This window comes from Panthera uncia, chromosome D1, assembly GCF_023721935.1.
Source record: "Panthera uncia isolate 11264 chromosome D1, Puncia_PCG_1.0, whole genome shotgun sequence".
In the NCBI taxonomy this organism is placed as follows: domain Eukaryota; kingdom Metazoa; phylum Chordata; class Mammalia; order Carnivora; family Felidae; genus Panthera; species Panthera uncia.
This window is the reverse complement of record NC_064808.1, coordinates 78,263,915-78,281,299: the sequence shown is the minus strand read 5'-3', so window position 1 is coordinate 78,281,299 and position 17,385 is coordinate 78,263,915. Positions and strand designations below refer to the sequence as shown.

Below are 17,385 nucleotides of genomic sequence, written 5' to 3'. Positions count from 1 at the left end.
TCTAGAATTAGAATAAGACCTGAATTTCACTTTCACATTTTGTTAACTATGTCTGTTGGACAAGTGAGCTCCCTCCCTCAGACAGTTTCCTAAATTTCAATATGTTTAAATGTGGATAATGATAAGTTATGGCATTTTTTTCTTTGTAATTGAATATAAAATTATATTCAAAAAGTTTACTCCAGTTTCTGGCACATAATAATCACTTAATAAATCTTAGCATTTATTGTTAGCATGTTTATTATATACTGTTAATGTTTATATCATTAAATATAAATACTATATAAGTATCTAACAGTTAAAATAAATTGATTGTACAAATTGATATACTTTCATTACAGTGTTTATTTTATGAACAAAGATAGCCTTGCTTTTCTTAATCTCATAGTGAGTGAATCAACTAAGATAAAAAATATTGAGAATATTTTAAGAAAAAAACTGGGGAAATTCTCTAAAATACAAAATAACTTGAATATTCTTACTGACAATTTACAGACATACTTTTGGTTATATTCTCATGACAGATGTGATCCTTTCAAAATATTGTCTAATTTCCTGTTAACTATTTATGGAAGACAATTCTCTAAATTCATCTACCTATTAAGAATTGAGGGTTAAACCTTTTTTTTTCTTTTCAAGATTTTAAAAATATTAATTATATTGAATATTAAGCAATAAATTGTATTAAATATTATTTCTGGATCTTTTGACATGAATTATGGAAGTGGCACTGGGTAGACACTCTAATGTTGACAACTAAAATAACATATATATATACATTCTTAAAGAAGTTGAGAGCAAATTTTGTTTCTTAGTTTGACAAATTCTATCACTATGTCCTGACTCTTAAGTTTACAACCCAATTAAGCTATGAAATGAATAGGAATAGGATATGAAATGAATATTCATTGCTAATGGGATCAATAGAGAGATGTTGCTACAATTCTAGAATCACTTTTAAAAAGTAAACTTAGAGAGCTTTCTTTTGTCTGCAGTCAAGGACACATCTAAAATTTCTTTTATAGAGATGCCGGGGTGACTAAGTCCATTAAGTGTCTGACTGGATTTCAGCTCAGGTCATGACCTCATGTTTCCTGAGTTCAAGCCTTGCATCGGGCTCTGTGCTAACAGTGCAAAGTCTGCTTGAGATTTTCTGTTTCCCTCTGTCTCTGCCCCTCCCCTGCTCATGTTCTCTTTCTCTCTCTCTCTCTCAAAAATAAATAAGCATTTCAAAAACTAAAAATACTTTTATAAAAATGTTACTTTTTAATATTTTCTTGGAATATCTTAGTTTGCCTTAGGCATCTATTACAATATGGAAGATATTACCAATAGTGTACAAAATAATATATAAAGATATAACTAAATTTAAACTGGATATTAACACCTGTTATGACATCAATATTAATTATATCCACAAATACCATTATAGGTATTAATGTCCATTTACTAATAATATAACTGTTGGGTTTATGGAGCTTTATAATTTATAAAATATTTCTGAAAAAATTGTATTACTTATTTTGATTTGCTGTTATGCTTATTAGAGAGGACTGTGTATACACCTCTTAAGGAATCATTTTTCTCATAGGTGTCAGAAGGGAGTTCTTTTTGAGGGTAGTGGCCACTGTGGTACTGGAGGATATTCATTCATTCCCTTACTCATTCTGCAAGTATTCACTGAGTGTTGGCTATGACCGTGCATGTTAGAGGTTGGGTATTAAACTAAAGTAAATTAATAGATAAATGATACATAAAATATGTCTTCAGTGAATTCACAATCTTGTAGAGTCAGTGGTATGCTTAAGTTCAGAATGGCTCTTGGGAACCAAGGTAATTTTCATAAATACTTGTACTTCAATATAACAAGAAACAAATATAATAAAGACCATGTGAGATTATATGTATATATATATGTAATATTTTATATTATACTCTCTCTATATATACATATACATATATATATCTATATCTAATCTATATCTATATCTGTATCTATATATCTATCTATATCATCTGTATGTATACACATACATATAGAGAGAGACACAGAGACAGAAAGAAGGTTGGGGGGGGTAGGTTAGTTGTTAAATGGTAGCTCAGCAGGCAAATAGACTGTCATATATACAGATATAAATAAGAATGAAATGATCTTAAGACAGTGTATAGTTCACTATAGCTTGAGTAACAGAAAACTGGAAAAACAGACAGAATGTAAATAATAAATAGCTTTGAGACCATTTGTAGGAGTTTATACTTTATTCTAGAATGCATTAGAAGACTTTAAATGTTTTAGGGACCAGCAAATAATATTAGTATTCCTTGGGTAGAGGAAAAGAGGAAAAGATAAATAGTAACCTTTTATCTATATACATCTGTGTCCATACAGTCAGGCTTAATCGCGTAATGCCCCAGTAAACTCCATACTTGCCACTTAAGTCCTATCAAGTGGATAGAACGTAACCTTGGCACAGAGAAGTTATTCTGGTCCCAATTTAGTTTAAACTTAGAGTATAAGCACCATAAATTAGATAGAGTATCTCATCTAATTTATAAACTAGGTTAAATGGACAATGTCTGAGGATATCCCAAACAAAGCTATGAAAGATGATAAGCATTTTAATCTGAACCTTCTACTCAGACTCATGCAACACCATTTACAGTGTGAACAAGTCTCCATTGTGCTAAATTGAAGAGGACTTTTATTAAAAAGCTCCTGTTTCAGATACACACGAAGACTTATTAGGATTTATAATTAGGATTTATAAAAGGATTTAGAAAACCAATGTGCACTCACAGAATTTGCCTTAAGTACTAAATTGGATTGAAAACAAAACAAACAAAAAGCAACAACAAAAATAGAAACAAAAAGAAAAAAAATGCTGCAGAAAGCTCACATAGAAACTGGGGCCATGACTTCACAGGTGTTGAGGCCCTTCTCAGCTATACACAGCTAATTAGTTGGTAGTGATTAGGAGTTATTCTCTCAGTTCCTCTTTTTCATTCTTTGGAGAAAAATATCAGCCAAACTAATCATCATGTGATTCTTCCACTAGGTGTTATAAAATTATGAGAAGAGTAAAGTGGTTTCTAATTCTCTTGAGATAATAGTTGTATGTTTTGGGGGAAAATCAAGATTTTTGAGGATGTTGAATGAGAATTCATGTTGAAAGGATCAGAAAAATATTTCTCGAAATTGTGTATTTCTCAGTCTGGTTTTAAGATCCTTTAGTTAATTTAAGTTTGTTAGTCAAAGAGTGAGAGTCTAAACCCTGAATTTTGTTCTACTTAACATAGTATTTACAGCACTTAGTATCTTCTATATGGCAGAATATTTCCCTGGAAGGAGATTAAAATCTAGAGAATACCTATACCTTACTTGGAAAGGAGAAATTCATTTCAGTAATTAGACCCTATTTTGTATTTTCAGAATCTTCTACACAGACTCCCTTTTTTCTACCACCAAATACTACCATGTTACGTTGTCATGCCATGTCAGGTAAAACTGTTAAACATTCTCATTTATATTATGTCCAAAACCAAAATCCACATAATATTTTACACTTAAATACTTGGATTCTGATCTTTGTCTCTATAATCACTGAAACTGGTTTTTAAAGGTCTCAAAATCCAAAATTTTTTGAGTATTATTTATAGCATTTGACAATGGACGACAGTTGTCACCTTAAAACTGAATGTCATTAAAAAAACCTGAATGTCATTTATACTTCAGTCTGTTTTATTGGCTTTTTTCCTCTGCCTCTTGGCTTATTCCATTCTTGTCTCCTTCACTAACTCCTTTCTTTCTACCTTTCACTATCTTTCTACCAGAGAAATGTATATACTCCTGAAGGTTAGGTCCTTAGCCCTCTTCTTTCCAGTTCAATTTCTCTTGATGAAACATCCTTAAGATTTCAATGAGTCTGTCATTGTGTTTTGTGGCCAGTTCCTCACTGCCTTTCCTGAGCACCAACCAATATTTTAAAATATTATGTATTTTCTTCTTAAAGTTGAAATAAAATCACCTCATATTCTCATTGTCACTTTATTATGTAACAGTATTATAGATTTTTTCAGTTGAATTAATCAAATCCCAGAATCTTGGTATCATTCTAACTTTCCCATATCTTTTACATTTCTACCCCCATCCATTTAATCATTTGCAAGTTCTCATTTGTTTTAGAGTCTCTTATAGATATCTATTCTATTATATTCAATACATAAGGGATTCAAGTCACTTTTGCCTTGATTACTGAAATGACCTCCTAACTTGACCTTCACGATAGAACTTTCTTGGATACATTTCCCTAGAGCAGTTAGTTGTCTGATCATCTCTGCCTGCTCTATGAGTGTGTAGAGTGAATTACAAATTTCTCTGCATTTATGATAAACCGTCAGAAATGTATGCAGGGACGTCATGGTCAGAGTTGTATTTTACATAGATCATTTTAGAGATTTTAGTGGAGCTGGGGTAGGATGAAGAAAGATGTTAAGGAGTAGAAAATATAGGCAGGCAATTTTTCTAGTAGTTCTGAAGGAGATAATGAGTATATACACTAAGGAAATATATATGGAATAGGGAGATTTGTACTGATTTTGTTAGCATTAAAGTCTATGAGAATATGCATTGTTAATTTTGGCCCCCTAATATCTAGAATAATGCCCAAGAGGGAGAAGATATTGAGCAAATATTCCATGAATAAAATAACTACAGATGCTGAGCAAAACAAAACAAAAAATTCAATGCATGATGAAGTATGGTATAGGGTAGAAAAGGCAGATTGTAAGTATAGAGTTCAAAGTTAGATTTGAGTTGGAGCTGCTATTTTATTACTAGCCATGTAACTTTGGTAAAACAAGCTTGGATAGCAAGGGTCAGAAGATTTGTACATTCCTGATCTGAGTCTTTGTGGGTTACTTTACATGACATGAATGAAGAACTGCCTTTCTGCATTTTTAAAAACAAGAAGAAGAGCAGGAAGACCAAAGGTCAAGTCAGGCAAGTGGTTCATTTTGCTAGAGGGCATTTATCACATATGGACAGAATTATTCATGAGTTCCATTAATAATTAAAATATATGTTTGAATGAACTTTAATAAATAAAATACTTTTTGTTTTTGTAAAAACATTATGTCATAGAATTAAGGATTTGAGGACAATCTGCCACAGATTTCAACTTTGATTCATTCATGATAACTTCCATTTAAAGCACAAAATTACATATGTTAATTAATTTTTTTCTGTGATCTCAAAGAATCCAAAGGAGTCACACACTCACAATTATTATATCTATTATGATCAGAATAATTTTCCTTTAAAAGGAAGATTTAAACCATATTCTTCGAGTAAAGACTTTATAAAAGAAAAACATAATTGTTTTGTTTATAGAAAACAAAATTACAAAGTACATCAACTTATTTTGTAATAAAATTAGATAATTTTACAACTAATAAAATTATCCATGTCAATGTGATTCATTCAAATTGATATTCAAATGATTTAATGAAGTTATTATGGACAAAATCTCATGGACTAATGAAATAAAGCTTTGAATATACTGTGGAGTTAGCAATTATTCAAATAATTTCATTAGCTATAAATGCTAGTTAAATGTGGTTTTAAAATATAAGGTCAATTTTACCTTAAGTGAAGAAGTTATGAAATGCTAGAGAAGTAATTTTTGAGTTTTATATAAAAATGAAAGGTTAAATTAAAGGGCTTAAATACAAAGTCTATAAAAATCATATAATCTCTCGAAGAATTAAGGAGGTTATTTTAATCAACTGCTTCAAGGAAAACTAATGGAATATTCTGCGTCTAAACCATCTAAATGCCCTGGAAAGCAATATGTTCGAATTTAGATGTGAACTATCAATTTACCAGGGATGGCATATAAAGATATTTTGAAGCAAGAGACAGCATGAGGAGATTTTATTCTTGATTCATTTTATGTTTGACTTACTAGTATGAATTATTTCTAAAAATCCAAATTTTGGAGAGATTGCTATGAGCTTTAGATATCTGAAGGATGTTTTAGAAGTGTGTGGTGTCACATTATCAATTCCAAAGTCTCATCAGCATGGTAATAAGCTAATAGAGTGACAAAGTTTTATATGGTGTATTCTTGCATGTCACTGAAAGGAAATCACTATACTAGGTGAGGAAATTATCCTCATGATGAACATCAGCTACAGGAATAAAGTACACTCTGTCAAAAATAGTCATTATCAATGTTATTGATAACCAGTAACAATCAGTACTAGTGATAGTTATCCAACTTTGTGTTGATTTATGTCTTTCTGAAGTTAAAAACAGTTCACAGGCATGACTTCTTTATATCATTAATTTTTACTATGCCCTTATGAGGTATATATTTATTAATGCCAAAGTATATTTTTAACATGAGTGAAGCTGAACCACATTTATAAATATTCATTTAGGAAGAACTTAAAATAAAAAGTCTTCATGGATAGACATTTATACATGTAAGGGATGAGTTAAAAGGGGAAATGAGCAAGACTACAGCAGTTTCTCAAATCCATTAGCTCCTCAAATCAAAATTAAAAAAAAAAAAAACTATAAGTGAATGAATTGAATAGCTTCATTATTACACTGTAGTTACACTTAAATAATTGGTTCGGTTTTATGTCAGGCTAATTACACTTGCTATTGAACTGATATAGGGACCTTGTTAAGATCTCTCTATAAGCCTCAAACAAGAAATTTCCATAAGAATTAAATGTCAAGAAAGTATTTTCTCCTCTTAAGGAACTTGGGGGAAATTAGAGTCCTTTAAATGTCTGTATTTTTTCCGTTTGCTCTGACTGCTGGGAGTCCCAAGGAAATATTTACGTCTTGACCACAAGATTTTGAGACATCATGGCCTACACTATCTTGACCTCTTATTATGAAATGTATTTTTTCCTGTTGCTGTATTTATTTACTTACATATTTACCTTTTATGGTACATAATTTTATGAAGCAAGTCAATCAAATCACATTTGGAATGAGATTGAGATAAAATATATTGGAAAATTAAAAAAATATTATGTAAATATACCTCTGCTATTTCATATTTGTTAATATGTTGGGTGACAAGTGAAGAGGAACAAAACTTTAAAAGAAGATTATTTTACACTTAATTTTTCGACATATTGCTACATCACCAGGTAAAAGTGCCAATGCTTACTTCCTTATTCCCATTCCCTTCAAAAGCCAGGATCTATAATGATATTATCAGCTACTGATAATAGCCATAGTCATCTTTTTGCTGTCTCAAATTCATTTAGAAAACTTAGCTTTCCAGGTTCTAACCTTAGATTATCCAATACATAAAGATAATTATGAGGAAAAAATTTATTAAAAGAGAAAATATGAAAAGAAGTAAAATAATTATATACCAAAATTAGTATACATCCCCAACTTTCAGATCTATAAAGAGAGACGCAGATACTTAAACTTTTAAACTTGCATAAAAATTAAGCAAGTGGCTCACTGACTAAAATTTGAACAATGAGAAGAAATGCAGAATGATTACATACTTATTTCTGTTGCTAATATTTATTTTTGTTATATCATATAAGTATTGATAAAGTGATTATAAAATCGTGGTTGATGAAGCAAACATACAAAGAATTTTGAGAAACTACAATATAAATATATTTTGAGAGAGGAGTTGAAAATCAAATTGATTATGTCAAAGTGAATATAATACATATTTATATTAGAATAGGGAAGGATTGAGTACTATTAGAGTTAAATAAGAGGTATCATTTGCCTTAAAAAAGATGTTCATTTTAAGTCTCTTTTACTAAACTGATTTAATAATAATGTCATCCTACTCACTACCAGAACTTATTTGGAACAGTTTTATATACACCTCTAACATCTAGATTTTAGTCTCCTATAGTATTACGCATGTGGTAAATGAAAAGTAGCTGAATTTATGATTGACTTGGGAGGTGGGCAGGTGATCAAAATATCATTAGTGGAAAGCTAGGCTATTTTAAAATATATTTTTGGTTAACAGAGGACAAAAAAGCTAGGATTAGGTGAGTCTCAATAACCAAATTGTGACAATTTGTATATGTATATAAATAAATTGGATTTGCAAAATCTCATGTAATTCTAATAATACTCAAAATCAGAAAGCTTAATATGATGTGTTTGTGTCTAATATGCATATATAATTTCCAATAAAAAGAGAAAGTGACTCTAATAAGATATGTTTAAGGTTATTATCTTTATTGAATATGGGATTGTTAGCATATGGATACTTGTTTCTTCAATTAAATACATATCCATCTATAAAATATAGATTAGTCTGGTTTCTATTAATATAATTAAGGGAAATTCACTTGGTATTTATTTAACACTGTCCAATAAGTCTTAGAATCACAACATTTTAAACAATTATGTCATATTCCAAAAGGCAAAGCCCATCTGAAAGCTATAAAGTGTTATTGATATAATAAAAATAATGTTCAAATTATACAGGAGGTCAAGTCTGTTAAATACGTCTCAGATTTGAATGGAGTAACCAAAATTTGACTGATAACTCAGAAACAAACTCTAGAGTGGGTAATATGATCCTCATTAGAAAGGAGAATTTTAGATCACAATAGCACTACATAGTGTAGAAAATATATCTGATGAAATTACTGGATTATATATGATGAAATTGATGTATAAATGGTAAAAATATTTATATAACAAAAATATTATAAACTGAGTAAAGCACAAAAAATATGTCTTAAGAGTAAGTACAGGACAGAGTTTACTCATAAGTATTAATAAAAATTTTTATAATCAATTTGATAATTTATAAATTTTGCCTAATTTTATGACATTTAACATGTTTAATCGACTCATATAGTAGACTTGGAATGTTTAATTTGATTAAATAGGTTTTGATAATTATCTAAACTTACTAAATATATTAGTTTTAAAATATTAGTTATATATTTAAAATTTTATATAGTGGCTGATAGATATAAAGGATTAATGATTTCAGCTTTAAATGTGTGAAGAGTAATAAACATTCTCTACCCACAAAAAACCTTTAAACATTAAGCATCTATCAACAATAAGTAGTACATTATCTATCTATGTATAAGGCTAAACAGAAAATCATGATGTAAAGGAAAGGTGCGACCAAGTTGTTAAACTTACTTCACCTTTGTATCCTTTCACTTAGTTTCAGAAACTGCTTTTTACTTTCCAAGTTCCTACATCATTTTACCCCTAATCACAAAACTACCTTGACTCCTAGAATCCCATAACACCCAAGCTCATATCCAAATATACTGCGAAGCAAGTTGATGGAGTCTTCATTCTCCTCTCTACCACCTATATTTGCATTTTTCCCCAAAGATCTTCTGGAATGAAGATAGAGCTAAACTAAAGAACATTTATATATGTTCTTTAGTTTATATATATATTATCAAATGGACCTAATGGCCTCTATGTAGGGGAGTAATTTTGTTGCAGAAGTACCCTTCCCTATGTAAGTTACTGTTTCAACCAGGCACATTATATGTATATATGGGCTTCAGAACACAGTTGAGTCTGGTGGGATGGGAATGAGGAAAGGCAAAGTCATAAGATACCACTAATGAATGCATATGTATATTAATCCATATGTTTAAATTAGGAAGAAAGTAAATATTGCTCTAAACCAAGTTTGGGACAGCTGGATGCTGAATAAGTAAGATAGATATATTGGACTTTCCTTGCCTGGTCATTGAACTGTAAATGCTGGTACCAATGTGATCACTGTGGGCTGTGGTATCTGACAGCTGTGACTGGTCTTTGCAGAAATTCTAAGATGATGCAGTCATATAGACACATAGTATCTTACAGTATATAGATTTCTGCTCTGAGGCATACAGAAAACTTTGCATATATTTTGCCAGCACTGGTGATTTGGGGTACAAACAATTGGTATACAAGCTATTATGAATTGTTGTACTTGTGTCAGATAGCAGACCAAAGAGACAAGTATAAGCCACTTAGTATTTGTTCATCAAGTTCTCTGGATTTGCTATATCTGTCTTGGAAGGACTACTCCATTTAGAGAGGAGCAATTAAGAGGGATATTTATTTTGTTTATTAGGTTATTCTTTTGATGTGCATGCTGAAAAGTATTACATTCTGTGTTACACCACACAATATTTTCTAAATTAAAAGGAGTATATTTAGACTACTATCTTGGTGTATTTGGTGTATATTAAGTGCCTGTATGAATTCCTTAGCCAAATTTATTTTAAAAATAATATTTAGATTTTTCTAGGACCTAGCTCAATGTTCTCCAAATTATATCCATTATCATTCCTTTATTCTCTTCTTTCTCCTTCATACTCTGTAATAGGATGTCTGGATTCTGGGCTAATTAGAAAAAAATATGTGAGGGAGATTATAGAAAGAAAATCAATTATTCCATTCTTCAGGGTGTAATTTTAAATTAAAATATCATTGTGTAATGAATTACAGAGCCAATATAAGTTGCATATAAATTATTAACACAAATATTCCTACCCACTTATTTTTTAGATACTGCAATCCTCAAGAATTTATATTCAAGTAGGATTAGTTACTAAAAAACGGTACTAAGTTTGTTTGTTTATTTTGTGTTTTTACTCAGTAGCTTATCTTTAATTTGGTACAAGCTTTCATCATAAATTAAATAACTTCATGACTTTTAAGAATGCATACAGTTAATTAGATAAATATCTATTTTAGAAAATGTCTATATTCTAGTATATATGTATGATTATAAGTATGTCGTACTTTTTCCTAATTAAAAATTTGGGACATCTGACAGGGACGTTGTAGTTGGAATTGGAAAAATTAGCATTTCAGAGGCATTTCTTTAGCTTCTTGACTACAAGCAGAATTTTTAGAATATGTGATCATATAAACAAAAGAATCTACAGAAAATAGTTACTGTAATAAACTATAGAAGAATAAAAGCAGGTAAGTAGATATTTTAGAAGGCAGGGGAAAGAATTAAAAATCTATTTTTAAGTAGATTTCAAAAAATAATTGAATTCAAAACTTTCTGTGCTTTCATGAATAGCATTTTTAACCTCCCAGACTAGTGTGTTAGGTTTATTTGAAGAGGACAAACATTTCGGGAAGTTTCAAAAGAAACACATTGGGGGCACCTGGGTGGATCAGCCAATTAAGTGTCTGACTTCAGCTCATGTCATTATCTTCCAGTTCATGGGTTCAAGCACCCCCTGCGGGATCAATGCTGACAGCTCAGACCCTAGATCCTGCTTTGGATTCTGTGTCTCCCTCTCTTTCTGCCTCTCCCCCACTCTCTCTCTCTCTCTCAAAAATAAATAAATCTTTAAAAAATTAAAAAAAGAAACACATTGTTTGTATAGCTTGACCAAGGTTTTACCACATTTTAAAATCTGAGATCTAAATTAAGCTTTTGCCTAACTAAACTTTAAAATTACATGTATATACACTATATACAGGTACATGAAAAAAAGCAAATACTTTACTCACAGGCAAATTGAAGTATGACTTCTCTACTAAGAATACTTCCAAATGTGTTCGCTGCTAAACACTGATAATGGCCAGAATCCTTTGCTTCACTTGGATTGCTGATAATGAAGGTCCCGTCTATCAAACTGTAGCGATAGTCACTTTCCAAATCTATTTCTGTTCCATTTCGAAGCCACCTTAGGAAAAATCAGAAGAAGTATATGTAAAAATTACTTGAGATATTATAATACTCCCTGAGAGTGTCAGAATCTCACTGGCAGGAATTCTTAAGACTTTAAAAAATGATTAATAGTGAATTTCTACCTGTAATTGGGAACTGGGTTGCCACGGGCTTCACAATTCAGTGCTACTTTCTTTTCATCAGAATCAGTCGGGAAAATTATATCATCTGGTTCTTGTACAAACACTGGCCCATAGTCCACACTTTCTGTAAGGGCCAAAAGGACACACTTTAAAATTTCTCAAAATATCAAGATTCTTTTTCCATTATTTTAGTATTTAAATTTTTTCTCTTTCCTTGTATTCAAGAGGCATATTACCAAAAGAAAGTTATAACTAGCAAACTACATTATTTTAGTGAATTAGAGACCTAGTTATAACTAGCAAATTACATTATTTTAATGAATTAAAGACCTGACTAGAATTTCTTAGTTGACTAAGATTTCTTTTAAAATATGACATATATGATAAAAAACAAACATATCAAATATTGGTGCTGTACATTTTAAAATATGTATCTTTGTATTCATCTAAAGCAGAGCCAAAGAAAATAATACTAAATAAAAAGTTTTTTTTAAAACCCAAAACTTTGTAAACTCCTAGAATGTTAAACACGTATATATATAATACATAAAAAGTCATGAATTAATATTGTGAAACTACTTAGGTTCTACAGATATGAAAACATTTGTCCTCACGTATTGTCCATACATTCATTTCTTCATCCATTCAATCAAGCAATATTTACTCCTAATAATGCTGGGCTATAAAGAATAAATTATGTAATACAAGTAAATATATTCTCATAAAATAAATGGGACATGCCCTAAAAAAAGTAAAATAACAATTAAAATATCAAAATTGGGGGCTTCTGGGAAGATGGCGGTGTAGGAGGATGCTGAGCTCACCGCATCCTGCGGATCAGTTAGATTCCACCCACACCTGCATAAATAACCCAGAAAATCACCAGAAGACTAGCAGAACGGATTCTCCGGAGCCAAGCGTAGACAAGAGGCCCACGGAAGAGGGTAGGAAGGGCGGAGAGGCCAGTGCCAGCTACTCGGACTGGCGGGAGGGAACCTGGGCAGAGGGGCAGCCCGCCAGCGAAGCAGAGCCCCCAAGTCTGGCTTGCAAAAGCGGAGGGGCCAGACGGAGTGTGTTCTGACAGCAAGCGGTATTTAACATTTGGAAAGTTATAAATTAACAGCTCTGCTCGGAGAACAGGAGGACTGGAGGACAACAGGAGGGAGAGTTGTTGAGCCCGGGATGACAAAGCTCAGCTTGGCGGGTAACAAAGGCGCTCGCCAGAGCCATCTCCCTGGCCCATCCCCCAGCCAAAATCCCAAAGGGAACCAGATAATGCTAGGGAACTTGCTTGCACCGCACAAACACCCAATGCTGTGCTTCTGCCAATCCATCCCTCTGGCGGATTTGACTCCCTCCTGGTGCCTGAAGCGGATCTCTGAAGGAAAAGCGAGCTGAGCCTGCCCCTCCCGCCCCCTTGCATCTTGCCTATCCACCCCAGCTAATACGCCAGATCCCCGGCACCACAAGCCTGGCAGTGTGTAAGTAGCCCAGATGGGCCACGCCACCCCACAGTGAATCCCGCCCCTAGGAGAGAGGAAGAGAAGGCACACACCAGTCTGACTGTGGCCCCAGTGGTGGGCTGGGGCAGACATCAGGTCTGAGTGCGGCCCCACCCGCCAACGCAAGTTATTCAAGACAGCACAGGGGAAGTGCCCCGCAGTCCCGCACCACTCCAGGGACTATCCAAAATGACCAAACAGAAGAATTTCCCTCAAAAAAAGTCCAGGAAATAACGACAGCTAATGAACTGATCAAAAACTATTTAAAACATATAACAGAAAGTGAATTTAGAATAATAGTCATAAAATTAATCGCTAGGCTTGAAAACAGTATAAAGGACAGCACAGAATCTATTGCTACAGATACCAAGGGACTAAGGAACAGTCAGGAGGAGCTAAAAATGCTATAAACGAGCTGCAAAATGAAATGGGAACAACCACAGCTCAGATTGAAGAGGCAGAGGAGAGAATAGGTGCACTAGAAGATAAAATTATGGAAAAAGAGGAAGCTGAGAAAAAGAGAGATAAAAAAAATCCAGGAGTATGAGGGGAAAATTAAAGAACTAAGTGATGCACTAAAGAGAAATAATCTATGCATAATTGGTATTCCAGAGGAGGAAGAGAGAGGGAAAGGTGCTGAAGGTGTACTTGAAGAAATCATAGCTGAGAACTTCCCTGAACTGGGGAAGGAAAAAGGCATTGAAATCCAAGAGGCACAGAGAACTCCCTTCAGATGTAACTTGAATTGATCTTCTGCATGACATATCTAGTGAAACCGGCAAAATACAAGGATAAAGAGAAAATTCTGAAAGCAGCTAAGGATAAACGTGCTCTAACATAAAGGAAGCCCTGTAAGACTTGTGGCCGATCTCTCTACTGAAACTTGGCAGGCCAGAAAGGAATGGCAGGAGATCTTCAATGTGTTGAACAGAAAAAATATGCAGCCGAGAATCCTTTATCCAGCAAGTCTGTCATTTAGAATAGGAGAGACAAAGGTCTTCCCAAACAAACAAAAACTGAAGGAATTTGTCACCACTAAACCAGCCCTACAAGAGATCCTAAGGGGAATCCTGTGAGACAAAGTACCAGAGACATCGCTACAAGCATGAAACCTACAGACATCACAATGACTCTAAACCCATATGTTTCTATAATAACACTGAATGTAAATGGACTAAATGCGCCAACCAAAAGACATAGGGTATCAGAATGGATAAAAAAACAAGACCCATCTATTTGCTGTCTACAAGAGACTCATTTTAGACCTGAGGACACCTTCAGATTAAGAGGGAGGGGATGGAGAACTATTTATCATGCCACTGGAAGTCAAAAGAAAGCTGGAGTAGCCATACTCATATCAGACAAACTAGACTTTAAATTAAAGTCTGTAACAAGAGATGAAGAAGGGCATTATATAATAATCACAGGGTCTATCCATCAGGAAGAGCTAACAATTATAAATGTCTATGCGCCGAATACAGGAGCCCCCAAATATATAAAACAATTACTCACAAACATAAGCAACCTTATTGATAAGAATGTAGAATAATTCTGCTGGAGAAATGATGAGTAAATGTGCTGGGGTAGTATTAGTCTTAGTAGCTTGTACTAGTGTAAGAACTCACAGAATTATATGCAAAGTTAGGATCTTTGGCATCTTGAATTATGAATTAAAAAGAAGTAAAATTTTGTCCTTTATTTTTATTAATTGTGAATTTGATTCCATAGTGACCTGAGATCAAGGTTCACAACTTTGCACAAACATATTTTGGGATATTCTTTGTTGTGTAGAATGTCCTGTGTATTGTGAAATACTTATAATCATGCCTGGTCCCTACCCACTAGATTCTAGCAGCACCCCTACACAATGTGTAATAATCAAAAAATATCTTACAGATATTGTCAAATGTCCTCTTGGGTCAAAATTGTTCTCATTTAAAACCACTGCCTTTGAAAAATGAAGAGAGAATTAGGTCCCTGGATAGCTCAGTCAGTTAAGCCTCCAACATTGACTCAGGTCATGATCTCACAGTTCTTGAGTTCCAGCCCTGTGTAGGGCTGTGTTGGAGCCTGGAGCCTGCTTCAGATCTGTGTCTCCCTCTCTGCCCCTCCCCTGCTCACACTGTCTTTCTCTCAAAAGTAAATAAACATTAAAAAATTTAAAAAAGAAAGAAAACTGAATAAGGAAGATTTTTGAAAAGATGTATTTCTAATGTCTGTACTAAGCAGTTGGAAGTTCACATTCTTTGTGGAAAACCACAAGAAAATATCAGGAAAGAAATAACAAGAATCATGTCCCAGGAAACTCAAGCTTAAAAAAATTATTTCTGAAAAATATATACACCTCCATATTTAGAGTAAATTTGTTTGTTTTCTTTAAACATGTAGTCATTCTTTTTGGGCAAAGAAAAGCAAAAGTGTTCATGGCACTCTAAACATTCATCCAATAATAACTGAGCACTCACAATGGGCAGGCACTGACAAGTATTTTCTTTGAGTCCTAGATAACCTAGCTGAGGTTCTTTTTTTGAAGTTACAAATAATAAAATATGACATGAAAAAAACTGAAATTTGTTTCTCTATACCAAATGACATTGCTATCACTTAAAACTTTACTCAAAAAAATTTAATACAAATAACTACAAAAAATTACTGTCAAAATATTCTATTGTTGCATTATAATATATTTATAAAAATTTGGAAAAGCCCATGAAACCTTGTCAAACTCTCAGTTACAGTTAATCTGTATGATGAAGTTATGAAAATATAATCCCTTCCAGTGTTTACACATTATAAATATGATCATTTAAGTCAACATTATAAATAATCATGATGCATAAAATTAACATTTAATAGGGACACCTCTGGATCAGTCAGTTAAGCCTCCAACTCTTGATTTCAGCTCAGGTCATTATCTCACAGTTCATGAGTTCAAGCTCCACATAGGACTCTGCACTGACAGTGTGGAGCCTGCTTGAGGTTCTCTCTCTCTCCCTCTCTCTCTGCCCCTCCCCCGTTCATGCTTTGTCTCTCTCTGTCTCAAAAATAAATAAACGTTAAATAAATTAAAAAAAATTAAAAAATTAACATTTAATAAATATATTTTATACTTTTATATGTTTCAAAACTCTTTAACTTTTGAGTTAGACATACTTAGGTTCAAATTATAGTACTATCATTTTCTAGCCTTGAACCAACTACTTTTATCCTTGTTACTCCGTTTATTTATTGTGGATGATAATGTCTCCTGATAATCTGAGGATTGACTGACATCAGCATTTATAAATACTTAATGTATCACAAGTACTCAATAAATTATAATTAATAATAACAACAACTAACATTTACTTTTAGTATAATTACTACACACCAGGCATTATACTGAAGAATTTATATCTATTATATCATGAAACACTCACAACAACCATGTGACTAAAATTAATCCTCCCTTTTTATGGATGACAAAACGGGCTGAAATTAGTGAACTAAATGTATGTAGTCAATATATGGCAAACCTGGGATACAAATCCAGAATCTAGAATCTGATTACCACTACTCTTACTCTTACTATTATTATTTTGTTATAACATTTATAAAGCACTTTAATATATATTATTTAATTATCTGAGCTGAGAGAATTCGAAGATAAAACTCTGAAGTTCTGAGAGGAAACTTCTGCAAAATTAGTGACAAAGTAAACAGTTGATTTTAACTAAGGATCTGTGGCTCTAAATCTTATATTCTGAAAATTGTCAGAACAGGACAAGAGAAATAAAGGTTGTCAGGCTGGGGAAAAGCAGAGGGGTAAGATTTGTTAAATTACACATTGAAAAAATAAAAGACTGGTCTGACCAACATATATTCTGTTGTGACTGCTCATCTTCTGTCAGCTATCTCTTTGTTGTTCATTGTCACTTCCAAAAGCATTTTAGCAAGCAATTGGCTGCCCTCTTCTTTCTTTCTCTCTCTTATATTTCTCCTAGAAATAAAGTTCATTGTAAGGGGTTGAAGAACATGTGTCTATGTAGAGCTTCCCAGTCCCCAGCAAAGGGTAATCAATGA

The 17,385-nt window shown here is 32.8% G+C and overlaps 1 protein-coding gene across 1 annotated transcript in view; it reads right to left on the bottom strand.

The window, feature by feature from the left end:
* The window catches only part of CNTN5 (contactin 5), a 495,116-nt gene that overhangs the window by 457,607 nt on the left and 20,124 nt on the right, over positions 1–17,385 (bottom strand). Inside the window, exons 5-6 of the mRNA XM_049640842.1 lie at positions 11,822–11,945; positions 11,519–11,694 (exon numbers count right to left, since the gene is read on the bottom strand). Of these exons, the coding sequence (XP_049496799.1) occupies positions 11,519–11,694; positions 11,822–11,945 (300 nt within the window). The remainder of the gene's footprint in view (positions 1–11,518; positions 11,695–11,821; positions 11,946–17,385) is intronic.